At 43.2% G+C, this 27749-nt stretch overlaps 1 protein-coding gene across 23 annotated transcripts in view; it reads right to left on the reverse strand.

Annotated features, from left to right (window-relative positions):
- Nucleotides 1-26478, reverse strand: part of LOC123102700 (vacuolar protein sorting-associated protein 60.1) — a 69013-nt gene extending 42535 nt beyond the window's left edge. The window contains exons 1-6 of one of the 23 annotated variants that reach the window (XR_006449245.1): nt 26290-26478; nt 26005-26155; nt 25421-25465; nt 25255-25348; nt 24815-24916; nt 19585-20238 (exon numbers count right to left, since the gene is read on the reverse strand). Coding sequence is in view for 1 of the 23 variants with exons in the window: in XM_044524125.1 (XP_044380060.1) it covers nt 25557-25664 (108 nt within the window). In the remaining 22 variants the exon portion in view is untranslated. The other 22 variants (XR_006449232.1, XR_006449215.1, XR_006449266.1 and 19 more) reach the window with 22 other exon arrangements.
- Between the last annotated feature and the right edge of the window lie 1271 nt (nt 26479-27749).

Below are 27749 nucleotides of genomic sequence, written 5' to 3' on the forward strand. Positions count from 1 at the left end.
CAATGAAGTTTACTTCAGAAGAATGTATGAAAAAGATGGACTAACTAGTGACACAATAGTAAAAATCTTACCATGATAGTTGCACGAATGTTAGCATCGCACAACTCGTGGACTACTGGCACGTATTTACCATAATTTTTCCTAACTCCAAAGATGATCTTAAATTTCAGAACGTCATTAACAAAGGAGATAAGATAATTCTTATCCTCCCAAGTTAGCTTTGCGCCATGACTATAGTAGGTGCCGTCTATTATCTTTTGTATTTCTTGGGAAGAGAGAAAATAAAGTTGTCAATTATAAATAAAAAAAAGTTCAGCAAGTATGAATAACAAGTATTTTTAGATAAGGAATATAGATCATTTAACAAATGTGTTTAACAAACTCACACGGAGGCAGAATCGGAACCATGTTAGGATCCAGCCAAATGTTTTGATCTTCCGGATTGCCAAGATCGAATGTTATTTTCATATCCTCCTCAAATCCATAGGCCTTGCATAATCCTTCCCAATTTGAACATCCAAAATAAGTGTGACCTACTTCATTTATGATCTTAACCTCAAAGTCGAAACCATGTTTCGTTTTAAGGTGAGCTATCTTCGTGTCCACCTAGGACATCTCTTCGAAAGATAGCTTCTCAAGGACATATGGTCTTGCATAGCAGGGTATGCACTAGTCAAATTATAAAAAAAATGGAAATTACACATTAAAGCAATAATCTTAAGCCATGATTAATTCAGAAGAAACACCTCCACTGAAGTTACATAACGTAAAACCTTCGAAGCCCTCCTTAAGCATGAGGGGGAAGCATGTACCGTTATCTAGGATAACTCCATTGGGCTCGATACTGAGCAATGGAGAAAAAAGGTTGGCATCGAAACTTTGGACGCTTCCTCGGTCTTCGAATCCATTTTTAAAGGTATAGAGCCAGACTCCAGCTAGAAAATACCCAACAGAGTGGGTTCATGAATCTGTAACGCATGCTGATGGAACACCATACACTATGCAATGCAGCACCAGTTGTGAAATCTCCGAGCATAACTCTTGTTTTAGATGTTCATGGCAAGACCTTTGTGAAGGCTTTGGATGACGTTTGCTCGCGGGATCCAGAAACCGACCAATGATGAAGAATCTTCACTGATGACCTTCCGGAATAGCTTTTTAGGGCACAGTCTCAAACAGGGAACACGAATCTATTTAACTTGGTTGGAACCCTCAAGAATGCTGGTGAGTGAACAATAGACTCTTCTCCAGGCACAACAAGAAAACAGACATATCTTGTTGTAAAATTAAGATACATTTTTCTCCAAACTTAACACTAGATTGAATTACTCTATTGCAAAATCGCATTTTTTGCATTGACTGAACGGGAATTTAATTATAGTATCTACTTTGAATAGTCCTGAATCTGAGTGTCAGTCTTCCCAAGCTGTGTCTCAGCCCTGAAGTTTCAGATTTCCAAATCAGCTTGTTTTAATTTGTTATTTCCTCGGTACAAATTATTAATTCTTGTTCATGTGATAGTTTATGATAATTTAGCATGATTTGTGAGTATGAGATATATTCCACTAAAAACAAATTAAATTAAACCAGCTATAAACTTGACTATATGGAAATGCAAAAATTCTGGTAACGGAACAGGTGGTTTCAGTTTTATGCTATACTTTACAGCACATATCCTTTTTGAGAGTCCAACAGGTAACTGGAAAATGAACAACTGAGAATAGGTGAACAAGTTTCCATGGTCTAGTTTTTCAATGCAAGATACTAGAAACAATGCTGTTAACCTTGTTGCTACTGCATAGTATATCTTTTTTGAGAACCCGACGGTAAACAACAAAGAACAGGCCAACAAGTTCCCAAGATCTACGCTTGTAATGCAAAATACTAGAGATGTAGGCTCCGTTCGGGAACGCTCCGCTCCACACTCCGCTCCGGGAGCGGACGGAGCTGTAGTACGAAATCTGGGAGCTAGCAAACTGCCGCTCCGCAGATTCTAGGAGCTGGCTTATTCCCGAACGGGGCCGTAATGTTAACTTCCCTTAATACCATGATATGTTCGTCCATGGTTTATACTTAAGAAATATTATGTTTGGTAGTGTTTTCCTTTCTCAGAACGGAGTTGTGTAGCACCTACATATTAATAAGCAAATAAATTTGATTAAGCAATGTGCATCTAAAAAAAATGAAAATCACTGATCCAACTTTGTGGAAAAGAGAAATATAGCTTAAAGAAATGATTTACTTGTTGAAACTGATTCCCGATTGTGCTAGTCTGCTAGACGCTCTTTCATCCTGTAACTTGTGTTTTTCCATATCTCGATTTCGACAGACTAAGGTGCATGCAAAGTTGACGCCGAGATCAAATCAGCTACCGTTAATTACGCTCTCTACTATGGTTTCTTCGGTAGCTCTCCGGTATCACCCACCTTGAGATCTTCCACTACCCAGCTGCTAGAAGCTATTCTTACAAAGTGACTCGCAGAGCAAGACCATGTATGTTTCCTGGAGACGAAGCACAGATTGTTGAATGAATACTATAGTAGTTTTCTTGGACACTAGCTACATCTCATATATTCAAATTGCCGGTGCATATCTATGTTACGCTTTTGGGATTTTATTTTCTCTGGGAATGTCTTACGTAACACGAATATATTTGAAATATGAGCATTGGCGGAGTTGGGACCCAGGCCACCCTGGCCACGGCCCGGGGCGTGACGCGGTCCCATGGGCTATGTATTGCATCCTTGAGTACTGTACATCAATGTAGCATTTGAAGCAGGTCGTACACAGCACTAGCTTGGCTCCGCCCCGTGTGCTTACCAAAAGTTTTGCAATTTCCATCGCTAAGCTTATGACAATATGTAGAGGGGGCACGTTTAGTTACAAAAGTTTTGCAATTTCCATCGCTAAGCTTACAACAATGTCTAGGGCGGGCACGTTTAGTTACGGTTGTACATGTCGGAACCGAGGATCGCCATACGATCAGACAAGAATACGAGGAGACGATTTTGTCGGGCGACAAACACAAAGACCCGCGGCGACGGACACCACGCCGGCGACGAACGCCGTATTCTCTTCTCTGTATTCCACTCGGCTCAACTTACAACAGGCAGCAGTACAGAGGTATTTAAGTCCCGGCGCACTCACCCACAGGGCGCTGCCCACCCCTCCTACTCACGCGCGTGCACGACCTGCATGCCCGGCCGCCCGCGCTCACTACGCGCACACTGCGGCCGCTCCAACAGATCACAAACAGACATCAACTGCACCGCAACTCACGTATGCATGCACGGCCGTCTGGCTAGCTCACCTGTACGATACATACATGCGCACACACGCACGCCACGCGCGCATACCTACGGCGCACCGACGCAGGTCGTGTTAGAGTTGTGTCGAATATTGTGTATAAGGTAGGTTACAGTTGGACTTGTAGTTGTATTGTGTTTAGATAGGATATGGTGTCGTGTCCAAGTAGGACACTTGTATCCTAGACCTCTCATATATAGCGGGGCTAGACACACGATGTAACCTATGCCAACATAATAGCACCGGAACGCATGGGAAGCCGGCGGCATGTGCCGGTGTCCAGGGCGACCGGGTGCGGTATTGTAGCGGTGTCATGGGGAGGAGCGCCCATAGTCAGGCCCCAAGGATGTAGCCATATAGGTGAACCTCGTTAACAAATCTCGGTGTCGTGCTCGTGTGATTGCTTGATCCTCGGATGATCGACGGTATGCCTCGAATTTATACTAACAAGTGGTATCATGAGCTAGGTTGTTCGAAGGTCAGTGTTGATCTAGAGGAGGTTTTGAAGAGATCGTGGCTGTGAAAGCTAGTCTGATCGGCGAGATCTTGTATTGTGATCGGGCGGAACGTGACAGCAGGGAGCAGCAAGGCGATCTGGTCCAAGACAGGAGCGATCGGTTCGTAGGAAGTTATCGGCGAGTCTCGGCGCTTCGCGGCGGTGGCGGAACGTGCAGGCAACACGTGATGTGCAGCCGTGCGCGCAGGTGGCTGAAGCGAAGGCGAGGGCTAGCATGGACCAAAGGCGTGTGGCCTGTGAACGTCAGGACGTGGGCTGGCCCATGTGTGGCAGGCCTAGGCGGAGTCGGCCGATACGTGAGATTTTGTTTGAAAATAAACAAAAGGAGACCGAGTCTCCGTATACACGGAGAGGCAGATCAAATCGGTGAAAGAAATCCATCAAACGATATGCATCCATCGGAATAGCACAACACGGGACAAAGCAACAGCAGCATCGCGGGTTGAGCCACGAGCCATCACGTGAAGACCAAAGCAATTTATTGATTAAATTTGCTAGTACTAGTACATGTACTTGAAGTACTTGGGCATTGCGTGTAGAAGCTCGGGTATTTTTTTCTCGAGGTCAGCCGTACGAAGAATCGTGACGCCATCGGGCATCGGGTTTGAGGTGGAGAAGTTCAACAGAACTGAAAACCTTTGGTTATGGTAGATATGGGTGAAAGATTTGTTGGCACGACAGGGATGCTTGAAGGCATTGCGGGAAGGCACGTCAGCTAAGATGGAATTATCAAGTGATGGATTAGAATTCACGGAAGACAATTTGGGAGCCTTGAGCGTGTCGTGCAGCCGAAAAAGTTCGGCTGGGTCGGACTAGATAGTCTGACGGATCGACGTGAGTCGGTTGGTACAGAAGACGGTGGTGTGATCGGCGAGGACAACATAGGACCATGATGCTGATGGTGACCGACTTCTGGGGCGTGGAAACACGTGGCGCAGGCCTGAGGGCTTGTGTGGCTTCGACAAGACTATGGCGCGAGGCTGATTCAAGACAATGCACATGAAAGCTTGAAGTCGACAAGGCGCGTGGGTGGACTGATCATCTACCATGGAGTCATGTTGAAGGTGGAGCTGGATTGAGGGGCTACGGTGTAAGGATCCAGGGAATCGAAGTCTATTCAGCGATGGAAAAGCGAGGGACACGTAGTTCGAACTGGAGCCCAGTGGTCTGATGGAAGCGTGAAACTCGTCATCGGTCGGTGATGATCGGTGGTACTCTGCAGTGGGGTTGAGTGATGTGGGTTTTCTACGACCCTTGAGACTCGACCGGGACAGCGGAGGCTCGACGCGGTAATAGCGGCGAGGCGTGCGGTACGCACGGGACATGGAGATGGGCCAGGGCTCTGGTGGTCATACATGTGGTGAGACAACTGCGAATTTGACTCGGGATGACTACAAGCAATGGTGAAATTCCTTCAAGTTTCAGATAGGCGGTCAAGAAAGGAGTGGTGAAATTGAGTTCAGGTAACTCTTATGTGTGACACCCAATATGTGAGTTGTTCACTTTCACGCAGGTCAGTGATTGGTGTGTGATGGCGTTGGACTGATACTCTGGAAGTTGGGAGCACAAACTAGAGTAACCAGGAACTTAATTTTGCTCGAGTGTTGACTGTAGTCAAGAAAAGAAGGAACTACAAGTTGCAGGTGGAGTCATATGGAGTCTTTGGAGTAGCAGCGGTACTCATGGGATAAGCTTAAGTCCAATGTACATGGAAGTTTGACGCATTGGCGAATTCAAGGTGGTGGAGAATATTCGCCAAGGTGGAGTTTGTTAGAGTTGTGTCGAATATTGTGTACAAGGTAGGTTACAGTTGGACTTGTAGTTGTATTGTGTTTAGATAGGATATGGAGTCGTGTCCAAGTAGGACACTTGTATCCTAGACCTCTCATATATAGCGGGGCTAGACACACGATGTAACATATGCCAACATAATAGCACCGGAACGCAGGGGAAGCCGGCGGCATGTGCCGGTGTCCAGGGCGACTGGGTGCGGTATTGTAGCGGTGTCATGGGGAGGAGCGCCCATAGTCAGGCCCCGGGGATGTAGCCATATCGGTGAACCTCGTTAACAAATCTCGGTGTCGTGCTCGTGTGATTGCTTGATCCTCGGATGATCGACGGTATGCCTGAATTTATACTAACAGGTCGCACCGCCACGGCCCGACCTGGCGCACCGACACCGGTCGCACCATGCTCCGTCACGACTTATTGCCGACAGTACAATCTAATACAAGCATATGGATCGCCACATCCATATGGCCTTGTTCGGTTCTTTGGGATTTGAAGGGGTTTGCAGGGGATTGAGAGGGATTAAATCCCCTACAAGTCACAACCCTCCACACAATCCCCTCCAATTCTCTCCAATCCCCGTGTGGGGGGGATTAACCGAACAAGCCCTACCAGGAAAGCAAGCCCTTAGTGATCAATGCAGTCAATGTCCCCCACAATAAAAAAGTGTAGTCAATGTTGGCTTTGTTGGATAATAATCTGCCTCTAAACAGTGGAGAGAAGGATTTTTGGTCTTATCCCTGATCAGGTAATAGCTTTCATGTCAAAAAAGTCTTACAAGGTGTCCCCTCCCTCAAATTGTTATGGTAATAATTTTATTCAGGATAGACTCAGCACCAGTGAATTGCTCCATAGATTAAATAATACTCCCTCGTCCCAAAAATAAGTGTCTCAAGCTTAGTACAACTTTATACTAAGGTTAGTACAAAGTTGAGACACTTATTTTAGGACGGAGGGAGTATGTTCCTAATTACTCTTGGAACCAGGATAGGCACATCCTTTCCACCCCTGGACGACCCCGTTCCCAAGGTTCAGGATAGACTCAACAGCCAACACAGGGGAATTGCTCCAAAGGAAAAAAAACACATTCTCACCAGATTATTCCTGTCCATTATATGGTGGTTCAGCTATTGACAGAGAAAGTCGTCTATATTTTCCTTGCCCTTTTTGCCTCCACATGCTTAACATACACCAGCCCTGTGGACAGTGCTTGCTAGCCGCCTCTATACGCATGGAAAAAATAAAGATGAAATGGAAATCCTTGTACATTATAGAGCCAAAAGAAAATCCGTTCTAGGACATCAAGGACGTCGCTACGTACTTGCAGCCGTTTCCTTTCAGTTCGCCCAAAGGCCGGATCAGATGAGATCACTACGCTGACCCTAATTAGGTTCATTGCTAGTCTGAGTTTAACAATTACTAGACTCTCACACGCGCTTTGCCGCGTCCGCACTTTGTCACGTTGTTCTTCAGTCGTGAGTTAAGTCTCGCATATTTACTTTCTACATGGTTTTATTATAGTCTGCTCACTTATTGTCCATAATCGGTAGTTAATTATCTTACATAGTATTGTTGATCATAGGTTAAAATGTTAGTTCATTGGATGATTCGTGCATGTTACCACCGAATGGAATGCGTCGACCAATCAAGTTGGATGAGCTATCTGTCATCGGCCTCTTGCATGCATTATAAAAGACAGAGCCATCCAGGTATCAATTCAAATACTTCTCATGTTCCATAATATAGTGCATATAGATTATTATATTAAAGTCAAAGTTTGGAAACTTTGACCATGGTTATAGAGAAAACAATTTATATCTGCAATTCTAAATATCTGAATATGAAAATACTTCTTATAATGAATCTAATTATATATGCTTGGTATTATAGATGTAAATGTTTTTATCAGAAAACTTGGTCAAATTTCGTGTGGTTTGACTTTTTTAAAAATGCACTACATTATGAAATTGTGAGAGTTTCAATTCGGCTCTAGGGAACATTTGGTCATGTTTAGAGCATCTTCAGCAACGTACCTCTAATTCCACACCTCAACACACGCGGACGTGCCCGGTTAGTGACGGGGTCCATTTTGAGCCCCTATTAGCTCATCTGTGCAGCCGCAATTCTTATTTTCTTCCTCATATGTCCCGTCACTTGCACGCGATTGGTGGAGATGAAGAGAGAGAAAGAAAAGAATAAATAAAAAAATATAGTCCGGGGCGGTGCCGCATCCTACGTGGAGGATTGACCGGGTGCGCCCGGGCGTGTCCACGAGCCCTCATATCCTCCCTATATTTGACATTGATATGAGGGTTCGTTGACAGCCTAGACATATAGGGAAGATATAAGGGATTTGGTTGGGTAACTTTTTTCCTTTTCTCTCCTGTCAGGGCACTGACCGGGCGCGTCCGCGAGCATTTGAGAGATGGTTTGTGGCGTCCGCTGTAGACGCTCTTACTGATTATTTTTTGTAAATGAGAAAAAATATTTAAAAATCAATCATGCACATTAAAAAGTCAGGCATGTGATATTGTGGGTAGCTAGCTAGAAAATGAGAATCACAGTGTGATGTTCTTATATACTGCATTTGTTTCTTTTTACTCCGCGTATTAGATTTCTCTGAAGTAAAACTTTGTAAAGTCTAATCAAGTTATATTTAGAAAAAAAATTGTGTGATAGATCAAATGATAGATTTTGTATTGTGCGTGCTAATATTTTTCTGGAAACTTGGTCAAACTTACACTGAGTTTGACTTAAGACCATGTATACATGAAGTAAAAAGAAATAGGAGTATAATATACATATCTTTGCAGTTGAGAGATACAATAACACATAGTACTATTTCACAAAAAAAGATAACACGTAGTACTAATACACATACACACTTAAGCAATGGACATACGTTGACAAATGGGGCAACAACGCTCCCCTCAGCCCTGAGCCACCAGAGGCAAGGATTTGAAGGGAGCTTAGTAACTAGATAGATATTACGACCCTGAAGAAAACTAGAGCAGCTCATGTAATATGTAGTACTTGCCCCCACGCCACTGATCGATTCCGGATCCCAAATTAATTAAACTGCAATTTTGGATTGAAAAGAATCAAAACTATATATATGCAAACTCCAACCAGCAATTCCCAGCGAACTGCCTGCGAGAGGATGATAACGCCACAGGAGCTGACTTTTGTGGGCTTACCACAGCAACATACCTACACCCATCGAATATACTCCTACATGCCTGCTCCAATGGATTAGCAAAGTCTGCTGCTGTCATAGGTGCTTCTTTTTTCGAACAATTTAATTTTTTTGAACAAATGTAACCACACTCGCGAACCATTACAAGTCTGCTACTGTCATGGATGTTACGTGATCAATTGTTTTCTTGGCAAATTTAATTCATCATATATAGTATTGCCAACTTGATCGAGCAAAGTCCACTCTGCTTATTTCCGCCATGGAATTGAAAGACAAGCGACCTGAGATAGAGGCCCTCTCTTGTATGTATGCGTATATAATCTAGCGTGCTACTGTTAGCTCTTCTTCACAAGTCACAACACGAGTACTCTCACAACACACAACTGCCCAAGCTCCGGTGGTGTAGTCTTAGGAAAGCTAGGCACATCTCAGCAAAATAAGATACTTCTTCCACTCGATCGAGGAGATCTGAAACCCTTCATCATTTCAGGTGAGCTCTAAAGACGCCCTTTTCTTCAGAGCTTGTGTTGCGGCCTGTGCGCGTAAGTAGAATGATTTTGTTCATCAACAACCTTTCACTAGGAATGGGTTTGTTCCTTTCCTTCACAGCGGATACTGTTTTTTTTTTTTTGTGTGTGTGTTAAGTACTCCTTTGCTATAGAGCAAAAAACAACCTTTCACTAGAAATGGATTTGTTCCTTCACAGCGGATACTGTTTTTTTTTTTGTTAAGTACTATGCTATAGAGGGAAAAAAAAACTGGTGTCTATCACCCTTGCCTTTCTCCGAGGAATGATGGACTTGTGTATATAGCTGATGCTGAAGGAACAAAAAATTGGCATCCGAAGGAATTTCATAACTTGCCACTTGGAGAGATAAGCATGCCTGCAAAGATCTATGTATTCTAGGGGCATCTTTGGGAATAGGAAAAAACACAGAATTAGAAACCTGTAGGAATTTGGATCAATTAATGTTTGACAATACATGAAAAACAAAGTAATTCTACCAAGAGTTTTCGGTGGATGGAAATTTTCCTTCAAACTAGAGTGCAAATGAATTCTAATCCTGCGAATGCATCTACGGGTGTAGGGTGTTGGTTGAAGCATCCAGGTACCATGTTGGCAACTTCATTACCAGTTCATCTACAGGTCTAGCTTAGGTGTCATGGAAAATTTTAAAAATGACCATGGTCCCCCCTTTTTTATGCTATGATTGTTTTTTTTTTTCTGAAACAATGGTGTCGATCTAGTTTTGACAGTGTCGTGTTTACTTATTCTCCAGCTGAAGAATATGCAAACCTTGTTGCATCTTGGCCTCGCTCTTGCACTGCTTGCAGCACAATACGCCCATGGAACTGCGGTTCCGGGTTCAGAGTGCCGAAGGCGGTGCGGCGATGTTGACATACCGTACCCATTCGGTATTGATCCGGGCTGCTCGTTCGGCGAAGACTTTGACATAAACTGCAAGGTCCAAGATGGCATCAGGAAGCCATTTAAGTACAGTTTAGAGGTTCTCAGCATCTCCTTGACTAAAAGCACGGCCAGGGTGTTGAATAACATCATGGGGTACTGCTACAACAACTCCACCGCGAACATGGAGGAATTCGGCAATTCCATGGATACCAACAAAATCAGTCGTTCTCCTTCGTTTCCCTATCGGCTCTCTGACGTAGACAACAAGTTCACGGTCATCGGATGCAATGCCCTTGCCTCCATGAGCGACGCCGAGGACACAGGCATAGGCACAGGCACAGGCTACCAAGCCCTCGGCATCGCAACATGTCACGGTCTGCCAGACTTAGTGGACGGATCCTGCTCCGGTATCGGGTGCTCCCAGACTACGATACCGAAGAAGATTCCCTACTACCATACAAGTTTCCTCAAGTCGGTCAACACAAGTCAGATCTGGGAGTTCAACCGGTGTAGCTATGCTGTGTTGATGGAGACAGCTGAATTCAACTTTAGAGCTTCGTACATAAGAAATACTGAGTTCAATGACACATATCAGGGGCGGGTGCCTCTAGTGGTTGATTGGGCTATAAGAGATGTGAGTTCATGTGATGACGCCCGACGAAATAGCACAGGTACTTACGCATGTGTAAGCAGCAACAGCAAGTGTGTGAATTCCAACAATGATCGCGGGTACACATGCAATTGTGTCCACGGGTATGAAGGCAACCCTTATCTTCCACACGGATGCAAAGGTACTGCTCCCACATTCTAAATTACTTGAAGTTCTAGCTTTGTCTTAAGTCATACTTCTTTCAACTTGATCAAGTTTATAGAAAAATATATGAACATCTACAACACCAAAATAGTTTCTTTAGATTCCTCATAAAATATATCTTCATACTATATACATTTGACGTTGTATTTGATATTGTATAAATTTAGCATATTTTTCTATAAACCCGGGCACACTTAAAAGAAATTTTACTTGGGATGAACATAGAACTCAAGTAATTTAGAATGGGAGAGTAATTGATTAGCTTTGTATGCAAATCAATCATGTACACCCTGGATGTACACGCTTAGTCCCTTAATTTTATACACGTACAAAATTCTAATATCTGATTTTGCCGATTCACTACAGATGTCAACGAATGCGACCACAATCCATGTCCTCCGAACGGCATTTGCCACAATATCGTTGGAGGGCACCGGTGTTCTTGCCGAGGTGGGAAAAAATTTGACGACAAAAGCAATACGTGCAACCCAGACACCGGCTTTATAATAGGTAAGACTTAAAGAAACAAGATCACCAGCTAAGCCATTCACTTCCATTTGCATTTGTTTTGGAGCAAAACCTTATGATAGAATTAAATATTGCCCCACAGTCTACTTTGCACCTCCAATTTGAAATAATTTATTTTATCTCTACTATTAAAGGGGAGTTGGTAGGTTCGCCTCACCTCCTCTCTCGAGTTTTTTCCTCCCCAAGCCCACATTCCCCTTCGGGTTTTCTGTTAATTAATTTGTCATCTTAACTGAGGCAACACAAAATAAAAATCAACGTAAATAGAGTAACTTGAAATAATCTAAATCAAACAGGTACTTTCCAGAACCACATTCTGTATTAACTTAATCAAATCAAATCTTATAACAATCTAATATTTCGTGCCTTCCCCTATCGAAACCCAAATCAAATTAAATCTTATCAAAACCCTAAATAAATTAAAACTTTCCTTGCCTTCCCCCACACATACTCAAATCAAATTAATTTTATCAAAATCTAGAATATGATGGTTGTAAGCTATATGTTGGACAAGATTGATATTGAACCACTAGAATATGTATGCCCTCGTTGTATTTTTTTTTGGAAAAGGAGGTTAAAACCCCCGGCCTCTGCATCAATCAATGCATACAGTCATCTTTATTAATTTTCAACAAAGATCTGAGAAGAACGAACATGAAGCCACCCGAGGCCACCACTCACACTTACAACCTCAATAATGTGGAGTGCTCTCACTCCCCATATCTAAAACTAGCGTCGTCCCTGATCCATCCACATAACGTATCGGAACCTACATCTGGTGCAGCAAACTTAAAGCGTACAACACATGCACACATTTTAGAAGTCGTCATCATCATCGAATCGCTGACCCATCTTCAGGAAAGAGATCTCCATCAGCCTTGCCACTCCGGCCATCCGTCGATGCCACCACGGCGCCCAACAGCACCACCTCCCTGCGCAAACTACTGAGCACGTCGCGGTCACCGCCGATACACCGCAGCACCATGCCACCAAGTACCACCAGCCGACGCAGCTTGAAGTCTATGGAAGATCTGTCGTGCGTAGCACCTGCCGAATAGGCATGACACGGCGTAGCACCTATCGGTCAGCCATGACTTGACATCTCCACCGAAGCTCCGTGCAATAGAAAACCGTTCTACCTCCTGCCTTTTTCTTCCAGCGTTGCTCCACAAACGATGCTCCCAAGAGAGAAACGACACCGTAGTGCCGTCATCGTCCGATCTGGAAAACCACATCCTAGGGTTTCCCATGGAACAATATCAGTTGGTCGATAGTAGTTACATGATGATGCCTTCATCAAGGTAACGACACAGAACGCCACCATCGCCCGATGTTGGCTCAGTTTTCACCGGCAACTCTGTCTCCCCGACTCACAATCGGGACTAGATGACGGATCTCGAGATCCGACCACCCTGCCTCAGGACGACCACCACCGACGGAGGAGATGACCACCACCACCACCAAGCCTAGGGTCGCCGTCCCGGGCGCCCGTGTGATGCAAATGAAGACCAGGAGCGCCACCACGATCAGATGCCAAACCGGAGGTTGAATGGCTGCAACATGGCCGCCGCCGCCACACTCTAGCCGTCATTGTCCACCACCGCCGAGGAGATCAAGATCGGAACCGTCGCAGTGATCTTGAGCTGCTGACGCGTGAGAAGAAGGCCATTGCCGCCGAGCCGCTCGGGCACGATCCGAAGCCAAACCGGAGGTTGAGTGGCCGCAACATGGCTGCCGCCGCCACACTCTAGCCGTCATTGTCCACCATCACCGCCGAGGAGATCAGGATCGGAACCGTCGCAGTGATCTTGAGCTGCTGACGCGCGAGAAGAAGGCCGTCGCCGCCAAGCCGCTCGGGCTTTACCCTAGCGGCGTCACCGGCGACGGCGGAGAGGAGAGTGGTGGCGGGGGACCGGAGGAGGGAGGCAGGGACGCCCCAATGCGGCGCAGCGGAGCCACGCAGGAGCGGGGCTAGGTTTTTGTGAGATGGCGATGGAGGAAGGACGACCCGGTAGCGACGTTAGATCAGGTCGTGAGCCCCTCCCGGTCGCTAGGAGCTAGGAGCCCCCTGGTGCAGAATTGGTGGTTGGTCGACCTGTTGCTCCGTTGTCGCGTACGCAGCGGCCGGCGGCTTCTAGAGCTCCTAAAAATGGGAGAGATTTTCACTTCCCAGTCTCTGCACCAACTAGGGATGCATACGACAATTTTAATATGAGTACCAAGATAAACATGGTCCTCAAATTTTTTTAAAATGAGTATCAAGATACTTCTTCATGAGTGGCTCCACCCCACACCAAGCTTGATCCTCAATAAATGAAAGAAAATTCCCTATTCATCACCTGTCAATTCTAAGAAATTAAACTCAGGTCATTAGGTTGCACAACCGCATGCCCAACCACTGAGCCAAGGCTCTCTTTGCAATGCATGAGATGCATGGGCAATTAGTTAGCTAGTCTTTAAAGAAATGTTTAGTTCGCACCCTCAGGTCGTAACATGTCTAAACATTTGGCAGACTTACATGATAAAGAGCAAAATTAAGACTAGCTTTATTGCATTAATTGACATTGGCATGTTGATTCAAGACGTATGCATGCCCTCCAAAGCTCGCACACCCCCAGTGTTGACATCATTTACTTACCTACTCAATCTCCGATATTTTTTGTCACCATGAACATTGTCATCTTACCGAAGGGAATTAATTCTAAGCGGGGAGCAGGAAGCGGGCGGGGATGGCATATTCAGCAAAGCCACAAGTCAGACACCTAAGTAGTGTATTGGGAAAGGGGTAACAACCCACTTCCCAAGCTCATGTGTTAGGGAGGCATATAGAAAACCCCCCCAAGAGCCCCCACATCTAAGGGATCCTATATATAGCGTGTCATCTTATTCATGTGGTATGAAAAATTGACTAGAATTGGCGGTAGGCATTGATCCTTAGGATGGATTAAAAAGTGAAAATATGAATTGAAGAAGGCAATATGTCCATACAAGTATTGGCTGGTGTGTCATCTATCCGTAAATAGCGAAGTATTTTTTTTTTCTTGAAAAACAATACAATGCTACAAGAACTTTTGGAGATATGTTTATGGAAATGAAAAAAAAAAGGAATTCCATATTCTTACAAAGTTCATCCCCACTACAAGCAATTATCTCAATATGTTAATCCGATAGTCTGACTTGAGATATTTTTTCATTAGCAAAGTTAATTTAAATTATTTGCAAAATTCCTCGAACCATTGAGTTACTAATTAGCAAAATAAATGGTAGGGTGCAGTAATGGTATTTCATAGCTACATGTCTCTTAGTGTTTTCGCAGCAACACATGGAGAATCATCTAGTATCAAGTATGTTTTATTGTCCCTCCATCTCACTCTAACAAATATTTGTCTCATATGTTATTGCTATGTAGGAGTTACAATGGGATTATTTGGCTTAGTGGTTATCATCATGGCAACTATTTTCTCAAGACAAACGATAAGTCAAAAAAGGAGACTAAGTAAAGTAAAGCAGGAGTATTTTCACCAGCATGGAGGCTTGATTTTGTTGGATAGGATGAGATCGGAGAAAGGTCTTGCTTTCACGGTATTTTCAGAAGCTGAACTTGTGCATGCTACTAACAACTTTGACAATAGTAGAATACTTGGAAGAGGGGGCCATGGAACGGTTTATAAAGGGATAGTGAAGGACAACATGCAGGTAAAAGAATTGCACTAGTTGACGAAAGGCAAAAGAAAGAATTTGGACAAGAGATCCTCATTTTGTCCCAAATCAATCACAAGAATATAGTGAAACTCTTGGGTTGTTGCCTTGAGGTTGAAATTCCAATTCTAGTCTACGAGTTTGTCCTAAATGGCACACTATTCGAGCTTATCCATGGCAAGAAGCACAAAATGAAAATATCCTTTGGCACTCTCTTAAGAATTGCTCATGAAGCAGCCGAAGGACTCAACTTCCTGCATTCCTACGCGTCTCCCCCAATAATTCATGGTGATGTGAAAACTTCCAACATCTTGATTGATGGTAACTATATGGCCAAAGTGTCAGACTTCGGAACCTCCATATTAGCTCCATCTGATAAAGAGCAGTTTGTCACAATGGTTCAAGGTACTTGTGGTTACCTTGATCCTGAATACATGCAAACATGCCAGTTGACAGATAAAAGCGATGTGTATAGCTTCGGAGTTGTCCTTTTAGAGATCCTCACGGGCCAATTACCACTGAAGCTCGAGGGCTCTGAGAAACAAAGAAGCTTGGCACTGATTTTTCTGTCTGCGATGAAGGAGAATAATCTAGATGATGTATTGTTGAGCCACGTGAAAGTCCAAGAGAGCATGGAGTTGCTGGTAGGACTTGCAGAGCTGGCTAAGAAATGCCTAGATATGTGTGGCGACAAGAGGCCATCCATGAAAGAGGTCGCCGATGAGCTCAACAGATTGAGGAAACTTTCATTGCATCCTTGGATAGAAATCAACATGGAGATGGATGTAGAAAGCCTTCTTGGTGGAGAATCAGTTTGTGGCCATGAAATAGAATTAAGTGGGTATCCTACAGGAGAAAATAAGAACGAAACCATAAACCCAATAAGTTCTTATTATACTATAAGTGGGTAAGACATGTATTGTACTCCATTGAAGGCTCTACCTTGCATGCTTGAACTGTTTAAAAGCATTCTCTTCTAGAAATTTTTCTCTCGGCATCTCGAACAAGGATTAAGCTTGTTACCATCGACACTTTATTTTCAGGTTAGCATTGTTGCATCCACGTGTATTTAATTCGCTTGTGTGTACCCATTGTAAGAGCTTGCTAATAGTATATCCAGTTGGCATATGATGTTGACATGTCATGTAAAGCTATAATTTGTAATTACTCGTATAATAAGGTTGGCTAGCTATACGACTAGTGCATTCCTTTTTCATCTTTTCTCTTTCTCTTTCTTCAAATTTATTGTATTTGCCTAGAAGCACGTGTAAATGCAGGTTGTTGCATGATAGCACACTCCCCTTTTCACATGTCTCTCTCTCCTACTCCCTCCGTCCCACAATATAGGATGTTTTTGCAACCTAAAACGGCTTGCAAAAATGGTTACATTATGAGACGGAGGGAGTACATCGGAAAAAAGCACCACGCAAGCTGGCTATAAGAGCAAGGATAATAATAGAGTCAATTGATGGCTATATCTTATTGTCATACCATCTAGAGCCAATCTAATAGCGGAAATGCCACATGGAGGCCAACCTCCATGAAGGCCTTAATTTGAAAACTTTGAAATTCAAAAATTTAATACACCTGAGGCGGCCAGTGGGGGCCTATATTTTGGGGAAATTAATATTTTCGGGGACCAAAACAAAAATTAGATCGCAAAGTTGATGAAAGGACGGAGTCAGAGCCACCTTAGGCGGCCAGTGGAGGGCCTATGGGCCCCACATGGTATGTTGGCGCGGCCCAGCTGGGGATGCATTGGCCCCACAGTTATCGCCTCCATTGTGTTTCAGTATCAAAAAATTTAAAGCATGCACTTTTTTATTGTCTATTTTTATTTAAAAAATATTCAACGTGTATCAGAACAAATAGAGTGTATAAGAAAATTTTAAAATGGGTATTAAAAAAATTGACATGTATTTGAACAAAAATGTTCAGGGATGCGAACGGGTTAGAACAAGTCAACGACGTCGTCCTTGGGCTCCAATGGCGGTTGTGGCGCAGCAAGACGCGGGAGGCAGGACCTAACCAAGCTAGGGCGCCAGCGCCATGCTCTGCTCTCTCCTCTGTGTGTGTGTGTGTGTGTGTGTGTGTGTGTGTGTGTGTGTGTGTGAGGGTGGACTGACTGACTCAGGTTCGCGTCAGGCCGTGACTACGGTTGAAGGGGAGGAAGGCCTGAAATATTAATTTGGGCCAGGCCCGAGGAGGAGGAGGGAACCGTGGGATGTGCCTTCCTGTCTGGGCTTTTCGGTTTTGTTCGGTTTAACATAATCATTTCAGTTTAAAAGAAAGAAAACAAAATTAAACAGTTTGCCGTTTTGCAAACTGAAACCATAACAAGAACATGAAAAAACAGAAATTTCGGCCGGCCCATTAAGCGACATTCACATGCGTCGATGTCTATGTCAGATTTTGTCTGCACTGTAGCAACTTGAAGTACTGTAGCAGCCATACACTACAGCATGCCATTTTTCTTGTTATCTTTTTTAAACTTATTTTTTTAAAATCTAACAAATTTAAATTCTGAATAAGTTTTCAAACATTAGCACTTTTCTAAAAACAGAACATTTTTACTAAAATTCAAAAAGTACTAAACGGAAATACTTTTTGAAAACCGAAACATTTTTTGCATTTTCCAAACATTTTAGAAAATTTTGAACTTTTTTTGAAAGGCCGTGATTTTTTTAAAATTCCGAGAAAGTTAGACAACCTTAAACATTTCCCTTCATTCCCCCAAAAAAACTGTAATTCGAAATATTTTTTAATTCCTAAATATTTATAAGAAAGATGAAAACATTTTTTAAAATATTTTATTTTTATTTTAAAATGGAAAAAAACGACAAGGCGCAATAAAACAAACAACATGAAATTCAAGGGGAAAAAACTAACCTAAAAACTAGGAATACTGGAAGCTGGTACGCCCAGTTAAAGTTGCTCCCTTCGTCAGTGAGCGATCGGCTACTCCTAAGTAAGCTGACGACCCAGTAGTACAGTTCGGAAGCGATTTTGCCCCATTCATTTCCTCATAACTTTTTCCCCATTTTTTGCCGTTTCTAAGGCAAAATTTCGTTATATATTCAGAATTTTAAAAAATGTTCACCGGGATATTTTTTATATAAATTTCAAAAACTTTTGAGAATTTAAAACATATTTACTAACTCAAAATTAAATGTTCATGACATTTTTACTCTCCAAATTAAAAAAATAGAAATTTTAAAGATATTCATGAATCCAAAAAGAATGTCATGTAAAGATATAATTTGTATTCACTCATATGATAAGGTTGGCTATAATACTGTTACATTTATTTTTATATTTTCTCTATCCCTTTCTTTGAATTTATTGTATTTGCCTGGGAGGATGTGTAGAGGCAGGTTGTTGCATGATAGCCACTCCCTTATTTTTTTCATGTCTCTCTCTTCTACATAGAAAAAAGCGCCACGTAAGTTGGCTATAAGAGCAAATATAATACTAGAGCCGATTGATGGCTATATCTCATTGTCATGTCATCTATAGCCAATCTAATAGCAAAAATGCTAAATGGAGGCCGACTTCATGGATGTGTTAATTTTGAAAACTTTAGAATTCAAACATTTTAGTTCCAAGAAATTCAGAAAAATGCACATATATACATTTTAGCATCTCACGAACTCTGATGATGATATCCGGCACTGCTGCACATAAGAAATATCAGCTGAGCACAACGATCTATCTGCACAGGCGTCAGTATGTCATTTGGCAGCACGTGAGCAGGAAGATGTGTCGCGAAGGTTGACAATTGTTGTTGTGGCCAACCCCTGATGATTTGTACAATAAATTTATCAGCTAACATAATAGTCTGAATAATACTGTATATCATAGACTTTTGTTACAGACTTGCAGTAGAAGTTTGGTCGACAGTTACGCAGGCAAGAAAACATTGGAAATTCGTCGTGTGCTCTATAAGAAAAATGACTGACATGAAACAACAAATAATTTACTGCTACGGTACCTTGTGTCTTACTTAGTTTCAAGCATTGGCTGGCGAGATTGACATGGAACAAACATACAGCCTTCTTTTTCTTTGCACCTAATACAAACTTAAGATCATATGAAAAGGCCCAGGTGAAGAAAACAGGAGAGCTAGCAATGCCCCATAAATTCTTTATATGAAAAGTAGATACCAATTCGACCAAAATAATCATCAAAATTCACCTCAGCCAGTGGAACCAGACATGCTAAAAACAGGACGTACAACCGTATCGGGAGCAGCTCCCTCAATCACTCGCTATTATTCCAAAACAAAAATACTAAAGAGACATTTCATTGTTCAACTGGGATCAGGAAGGAAAAAAACATCAAGTTCTTGCAATCAGGCAAGAGAATACCATGCACAGGGTGACGTACAGAATAATGTAGAAAGTGTGTCAAATAGTAAAGGTAGTATGAGTCTACCTTAGAGACTATGTTTAAAATGCAACCAGCCTAATCTACACATACACAGGCGCCACTTGGAGCTACCAAAGTATGGGAGCAATAATAATCATTCGCACACTTTCTGATTACTTGTACCTACAAAGTGCTGGGCTATCAACTCATTCATGGGAAGACGTGCAGAAAGTGCTTGAAGAAGTAGAATATTACCAAATCAATCCACTTGAGCTTGGAACTTTTCTTCGGTCAGTGTTGGCCAAAAAATTTGCTTGGCTGTATTCCCCGCTTGTATTCCACAAGTTGAACGTTTCTTCAGCTAGCCACTTGAATTCAACAAGTTGCAGGATTATCACACTGAATTCAACAAGTTGCAGCCACTGCCTCATATTCCCTCGGACACAGGGCTTCCAACAATACTTGGTGTCCAGGATTTGTATTAACCCCGATTCCAACACTGAAACCTTTATTACTAAAATAAAGTCAATACAAATTCAGCATGGAATTTTCCCAAGGATAGTTGCATTGCCGCCCCACCACTTGAGCTAATCTTTTGTTCTGTGTACCAGCTGAAAAGCAAGGAGGGAAACATTTAAGAGAATAGCTTAAGACATAACTGAAGCAGTTACAGATTACATCATCAAACAAACAAGAAATACTATCAAACCAACCAGAGGAGCTACCATCAGATAAAAACTCTGCCGCAATGTTAACTCAAAAGTCCATTTAGTGCATAAGTTGTAGACGGAGAAGAATTCAGAAGGATATGAGTAGGCGTACGCTGTGGGTACCCTTCTATCCCTGCTTTCAATTGCTTTCAAGGAGTAATTACTCTGTCATATTTCCACAGGCATGAGGAAAGAAAATAGAGTAAGAGATGGCGACGCTGAAGGAAAAATAGGCAGTCCAACAGTAGCTGCCAAAGGAAAGAAAAATGGGACAGAGATGGTGACAGATACTGAAGAATATCATCCAGCAGCAGCTTCCACTCAACTGCTGTGTGTTGACTGACTGAGGACCTCATGACAATGTACGAGACATTCCTTAAATACTCATCAATGGTTTCCATGGAATCACATCCTCCAACCAATACACAACACACAGACACTAGGCAGCAAGATGCCATCTTTCTCAACACCATTGTTGTACCTCTGCCTACTGCTGGTGCCGTGCCTTCTTCTCTTGCAAGAAGCACACGCGGCGCGCCATGGAGGGATCTCACTGAGGTCCCAACACATGGCCCTCCTCCACTGGAAAGCTACACTTGCGAGCCCACCACCGCAGATGAACTCTTGACAGGAAAACACCAGCCCGTGCAATTGGACGGGCATCATGTGCACGGCTGTTCGCCATGGCCGCCGCATGCCCTGGGTGGTGACCAACATTTCCCTGCCGGATGCTGGCATCCATGGCCAGCTTGGTGAGCTCAACTTCTCGGCTCTTCCATTCCTTGAATATATTGACCTCAGTAACAACAGTATCCATGGTGCACTACCTGCTAGTATTAGCTCCCTGTCAGCACTTTCAGTACTTGGCCTTCGGCAGAACCAGCACACAGGGAAAATCCCACATGAGATTGGAGACCTGCAAAGTCTTAGGGTGCTTGAACTCTCATTTAACAGATTCACAGGACAGATCCCTGCATCTCTAGGCAACCTAACAATGTTAACTAATCTCATCATTGACCAAACCATGGTATCAGGTCCCATTCCTGAGGAGATTGGAAGGCTTGTCAACCTACAAATCCTACAGCTAACCAACAGCACCTTAAGCGGTCTGATACCAAAAACCCTTGGAAATCTGACCCAACTAAATACTTTGTACCTGTTTTATAATCAACTTTCAGGGCCTATACCGAAAGAACTAGGCAGGTTAATCCATTTGCAAAGTCTTAAGCTTAGTTTAAATGATTTTTCAGGTCCAATTCCTATAACCATAACCAATCTGACTAAGTTGAACCAACTTTTCCTCTCTGAAAATCAAATCACAGGTTCCATCCCCCCGAAAATAGGAAATCTCAATATGTTAAACAATCTTGATCTAATGAAAAATCAAATAACAGGTTCAATACCCCGAGAACTTAGCAACCTCACTATGTTAAATAAACTTTATCTCTACAAAAATCAAATCACTGGTTCAATACCTGTAGAACTGGGCATCTTGCCAAATCTACAAGAATTAGACTTTTCGTACAACCAAATATCTGGCTTTATTCCTGGCAGCTTAGGAAATATAACCAAGCTGGTAGTACTTTCCCTTGATGTAAATCAGATAACCGGTTCCATTCCCCAAGAGATTGGCAATCTGATGAGCCTCGAACTATTAGGCTTGTATCAGAACCATATTTCAGGATCAATACCAAAAACCTTTGGGAAGTTGCAAAGCATCCAAGAACTACAAATCTATGATAACAAATTATCAGGTTCTCTTCCTCGAGAATTCGGAGATCTCGTAAACCTTGTTCGACTTGGGCTATCTAGAAACTCACTTTCAGGACCTTTACCCGCAAATATATGCTCAGGTGGTAGACTAGAACAAATAGTTGTCTTCTCTAATATGTTCAATGGCCCTATTCCAAGTAGTTTAAAGAAATGTACAAGTTTGGTTCGAATTGACCTTCAGTCGAACCAACTAACAGGAGATATATCTCAGCATTTTGGTGTCTATCCACAACTCACAAGGATGGCCTTGTCATCAAATAGACTCTCTGGGCAGATCTCCCAAAATCTAGGTGCATGTAGCCAACTGATGGTACTACGTCTAGCACAAAATATGATCACGGGTTTCATACCTCCTATCCTTTCTAAATTATCCAAGCTGGAAGAACTAAGACTTGATTATAATCATCTCAGAGGTGAGATTCCACCAGAAATTTGCAGTTTAACAAATCTCTATAGACTAAACTTATCATCGAACCAATTATCTGGATCCATACCTGCACAGATAGAAAAGCTAGGAAATCTAGGATACCTTGATATATCTAGGAATAGACTGAGTGGATTAATACCTGAGGAACTAGCGACTTGCATCATACTATTGTCCTTGAAGATCAACAACAATAACTTCAGTGGGAGTTTGCCTGGTGCAATTGGAAATTTGATAGGCCTGCAAATCACGTTAGACGTGAGCAACAATAACCTAAGTGGTGTGTTGCCGCAACAACTTGGGAAGTTGCAGATGCTAGAATTTCTGAATCTATCACATAATCAGTTCGGTGGCACCATTCCATCCTCCTTTGCAAGCATGGTGAGCCTTTCAACGCTTGACGTGTCATACAATGACTTGGAAGGACCAGTCCCAACACTCAGGCAACTCCAAAATGCTTCAGCAAATTGGTTTCTTCCCAATAAAGGTCTGTGTGGTAACCTCTCTGGCCTACAACTTTGTGATTCAACTCCAGTTCCAGCCGGTCACCACAAACGGAAGATACTTGGTTTGCTTTTGCCAATTGTTCTTGTGGTGGGTTTTGGCATTTTTTCTGCAACTGTTGTCATAATAGTGCTTAGTCGTAACAAGACAAAACCACAAGAAGTTGTTACTGCTGAAGGAAGGGACCTATTCTCTGTTTGGAATTTCGACGGAAGATTAGCATTTGACGATATCGTAAGGGCAACGGAAGACTTTGATGATAAGTACATCATTGGAACAGGAGGATACGGCAATGTCTACAAGGCACAACTCCAAGACAGTCAGCTAGTTGCTGTGAAGAAGCTTCATCAGACAGAAGAAGAGTTGGATGACGAAAGAAGGTTTCGCAGTGAAATGGAAATCTTATTACAGATCCGCCAACGAAGCATTGTCAAAATGTATGGATTCTGCTCCCATTCAGCGTATAAATTTCTTGTCTACGACTACATTCCGCAAGGAAGCCTCCACCGGACGTTGGAAAATGAGGAGCTAGCAAAGGAATTGGATTGGCAGAAGAGAATTGTTGCTGTAAATGATGTGGCTCAAGCAGTATCTTATTTGCACCACGAATGCAGTCCACCTATAATCCATCGAGATATAACGAGCAACAACATCTTACTTGATGCAACCTTCAAGGCTTTCGTCTCAGATTTCGGCACAGCAAGGATTCTTAAGCCTGATTCATCAAACTGGAGTGCACTAGCAGGGACGTATGGGTACATAGCTCCTGGTATGTACTAGTATAACCTTCCTTCTCAGATCTGAAGCATTTATCTCTATCTATTTGTTCCTAGCTCTAATGTTTTGATTCTGTGCAGAACTCTCGTGCACATCTGTTGTGACGGAGAAATGTGATGTCTATAGCTTCGGTGTGGTTGTGCTAGAGCTAGTGATGGGGAAGCATCCAAGGGATCTATTAGACGGTAGTTTGTTGAGCGGGGAACAAGCTATGCTAGTAAAAGATATTCTAGACCAACGGCCGACAACACCAACAACAACAGAAGAGAATAGCTTAGCTCTCCTCATCAAGATGGCCTTTTCTTGCTTGGAATCCTCTCCACAAGCAAGGCCAACCATGCGAGAGGCATACCAAACACTCATCCAGCGACCCACTTCCAGTTCCTACCCCGTGCCTTTCAGCGCACTTACATTACAGCAAGGGAGTGATGCATGTTGATATATGATCTGAATTCTAGTGAGAAGCCAAGGTCTATCATTGTGGAAGCCGATTTAGGTTTATGTTTTGCCTCAAGTCACTCATATACCATCTATATATGTAAAAGTCTGTAATCATCTCATGTCGTCTCGTAGATTTTATTTCTAGCAAAAACAATAACCGATCCATGCAGCATGAGCCTGATCACGACATGGCCAGATCAGTAGTTGCATGCTATTACGATCGCCTCGTGGGATGGCACGAGTACCGGCTGTAGCGGCTTAGAGCTTGAGGCATGATCAAGGGACGTGGGATGGCATGTCCGTGAAGCTTGGTCATGGCGCAAGATTAGGATCTTTATGTTAGCTATTAGTTGAGCTAATGAGCTGTTTAAATAAAGAGGAGAACAAAGCAGAAAAGCTGCAACGGTTTACGCAACGCAAACATCCTGAGTGTCCACTGATTCTTCTCCCTCCCTATGCCTCAGGATGAGTTCATGACTCGTTGTAAGTGGTCGATGCGTAAACATGAAAAAATAAATATAAACACACGAAGCTAGGTGCATAAAAAAGGAAAATTACCATAGGACTAAGCAATAGAACTTATGTGGGGCTGTATGGCAAGAGTATGAACTCCTTATCCTTACGATGGAGCATTGTATCCAGGAGTATGTAGTCCTCGTCCTTCAGATGCAACAACAAATAATTTACTACTACACTAAATTTCAAACATTGATTGGCGAGATTGAAATGGAACAGAGATACAACCTTATTTTTTATTCATGCCTAATAAAAGCTTAACAAAGGATGAGATGATATGATATGCAAAGTCCCAGATGACAGACAACAGTGAGAGCTAAGCTACTGCAATCATAGACATGAAGAGTCTGGTATGAACATATCCCATAATCTTTTTACCAAGAAAGTAGGTACCGATTCACCTAAAAATTCAACTCACCTAGTGTAATCACAGACATACTAAGAACAAGATGTACAACCGTACAGAGAACAGCTCCATTTACCATTCTTCAACGACTGGCAGTAATATATGAGGAAAAATACAACGAATTTGTCCATGCACAAACAAAGCACTGCAGGCAGTCCTAGTTCATCCTCCTGCACAAGAATTATGAAAGCAGGTATGGATTCAGATGAGATTATCTTCAATCCTGACAATCTTCATCATACCTTTCAGCTCTTTATTGGCGGCCTTCATTGGCTCATTGCAGTCATCTGTTAAATGAAAGACACTTCAACATAAATCTGGGAGCTAGGTATCAGAATCTACCAACCAAGGACCCTATATGAAACTAAGGCAACATACAGTCTGTTGAGGATCATTCATTCTCTCTGATGCGAAAGAAACTTGGTCAAGATTGTATATTTTGCTGTACAGCATGTCACACTGCCGTCCATACCAGTAGAAAAGCATGTGGAGTATAGAGATTAGAGCACTAGAACCAGACAAATAGGCTGCTGCCGCAGAAAAGAATGATTAAATGCTACAGGATAACCAACTAGATAAATTTAACTAAGGCCAGGAGCATGGAGCAACAATAGCATTCACAATTCTATCTTGTCCATGTCAAGAAGTTGCTAGCCTTCCATATCAGCAGTCTCTATAACAAGTAAGCTAAGCAGATAAGAACACAACCTTTACCTAACAGGAACTTCTGAAAGTGTACAAAAAAGACCTATTGTACAGAATAAGAAGAGAAAATAATCCAAAGGTGTATGAAAGCACTTGGGCTAGATTCAGGATTCAGCAATACCTTCTCAGCAAGCCTTTTAGATGGGTGTCGTCTCCTTGCCGGCGAGAGGGGGAGAACAAAATGTCGATGCGGTGTGTTGTGGCCTTGTAGGCATTTCGTCGAATAGGTAGTGTGCGGTGGCCTCCCTCCTCCAAATTTGCGACTCTTGTCCCTGAAATCGATGCTCAAACCATCCAAATCAGCAGCAGCCACGGAAGTCTCCTCATCCATGGCCATGGCGTCGATCACCAGAAGTTGTAGGATCCATTAGATTGGGAGAGCACGAGGCAGCACCTACTAACGAACCTGAGGCACTGGGAATCGAGGTAGTTGCACGGTGGTGGGGCTTCGCGACGGGGAGGAGCAGTGGACGGTCGGCGCGGCTTGGAGTTGGAGTTGGGGGCAGGGGCGGGGACGCCGACGGGAACGCGTCGGTGGCCGGAGCACGGAGGCCGACGGTGGGACTGGAGTACCTTTTTTTTTGAGACAAGGGACTGGAGTACCTGCCTGCCATGGCCGGACCCCGGCCCAAAAAGAAATGACATTTCTCACTCATGGGCCGCAATCCAATCAAGTGTTTTCTTCTGTCGGCTGGCGTTGGCCCAAAAAGAAAGCACTCAAGTCGGCTGAAGTTTTTTTGTGTCTTTTTTTCTTCGTGTCCATTCTTTTTTTTCATTGTCAGATGCTCATAGTGTTCTCTTTTATCTCTACTCCTAATGGATGAGTTGGTTGAATAGTCACTCAACTTTTGACTGGTTTATTTTCAACCGGTTTATTTTCGTCTCCCTTCCCACCATCTGACTGGTTTACTTTTTCTCCACTATTTTCTTTTAAACAAACACTTTCCTATTGTACAAAAAGAGACAGATTCTAGCTTTCCCAACTTATCCAAATCAAGCGATCAATCTCATCAATGCAATTTGCTTTAGGAAACAAATAACAAAATTTAAGGAAACAAATAACTGACTTTAAGGAAAAAAGTCCCATTTACTAATACTCCTGCATCATGATGGAATCAGAACTTTCCTAATACTCCTACATCGCAAATCACCACATATTCACTTGTCGTGGTTCCTGTTCCACGAATAGGAAATTCCCAGCAGCTTCGATCCCTTTCACACACGACCGGCGGATACCACCATGGCGCCGCTGCCCATTGCCGCCATGCCACACGTGAGGGGGCTCTGCAAGTTTTATTTTCGTCTCCCTTCCCACCATCTGACCGGTTTACTTTTTCTCCACTATTTTCTTGTAAACAAATACTTTCCTATTGCCAACTTATCCAAATCAAGCGATCAATCTCATCAATGCAATTTGCTTTGGGAAACGAATAACAAATTTTAAGGAAACAAATAACTGACTTTAAGGAAAAAATCAATTTACTAATACTCCTGCATCATGATGGAATCAGAACTTTCCTAATACTCCTATATCGCAAATCACCACATATTCACTTGTCGTGGCTCCCGTTCCACGAATAGAAAATTCCCAGCAGCTTCGATCCCTTTCACACACGACCAACACAGGCGGCTACCACCATGGCTTCGCTGCCCATCGCCGCCATGCCACGGGCGAGGGGACTCTGCCAGTCGGAGCTGGCCGCCTCGCTCCCTCGCCCCCGTGTGCCGGGAAGCGACATCGCGCGACGCAGACCGCTGTCCGCCGTGTGCACCGGGCACGTCTCAGCCGGGAGCAGAGGTATCCGGGCCGGGGGCCACCGCGCACACTATGCGCTAGCCGTCCCTCCAGTGGGTCGGTGCAGCCAA

Source organism: Triticum aestivum, chromosome 1B (assembly GCF_018294505.1).
Source record: "Triticum aestivum cultivar Chinese Spring chromosome 1B, IWGSC CS RefSeq v2.1, whole genome shotgun sequence".
Lineage (NCBI taxonomy): Eukaryota > Viridiplantae > Streptophyta > Magnoliopsida > Poales > Poaceae > Triticum > Triticum aestivum.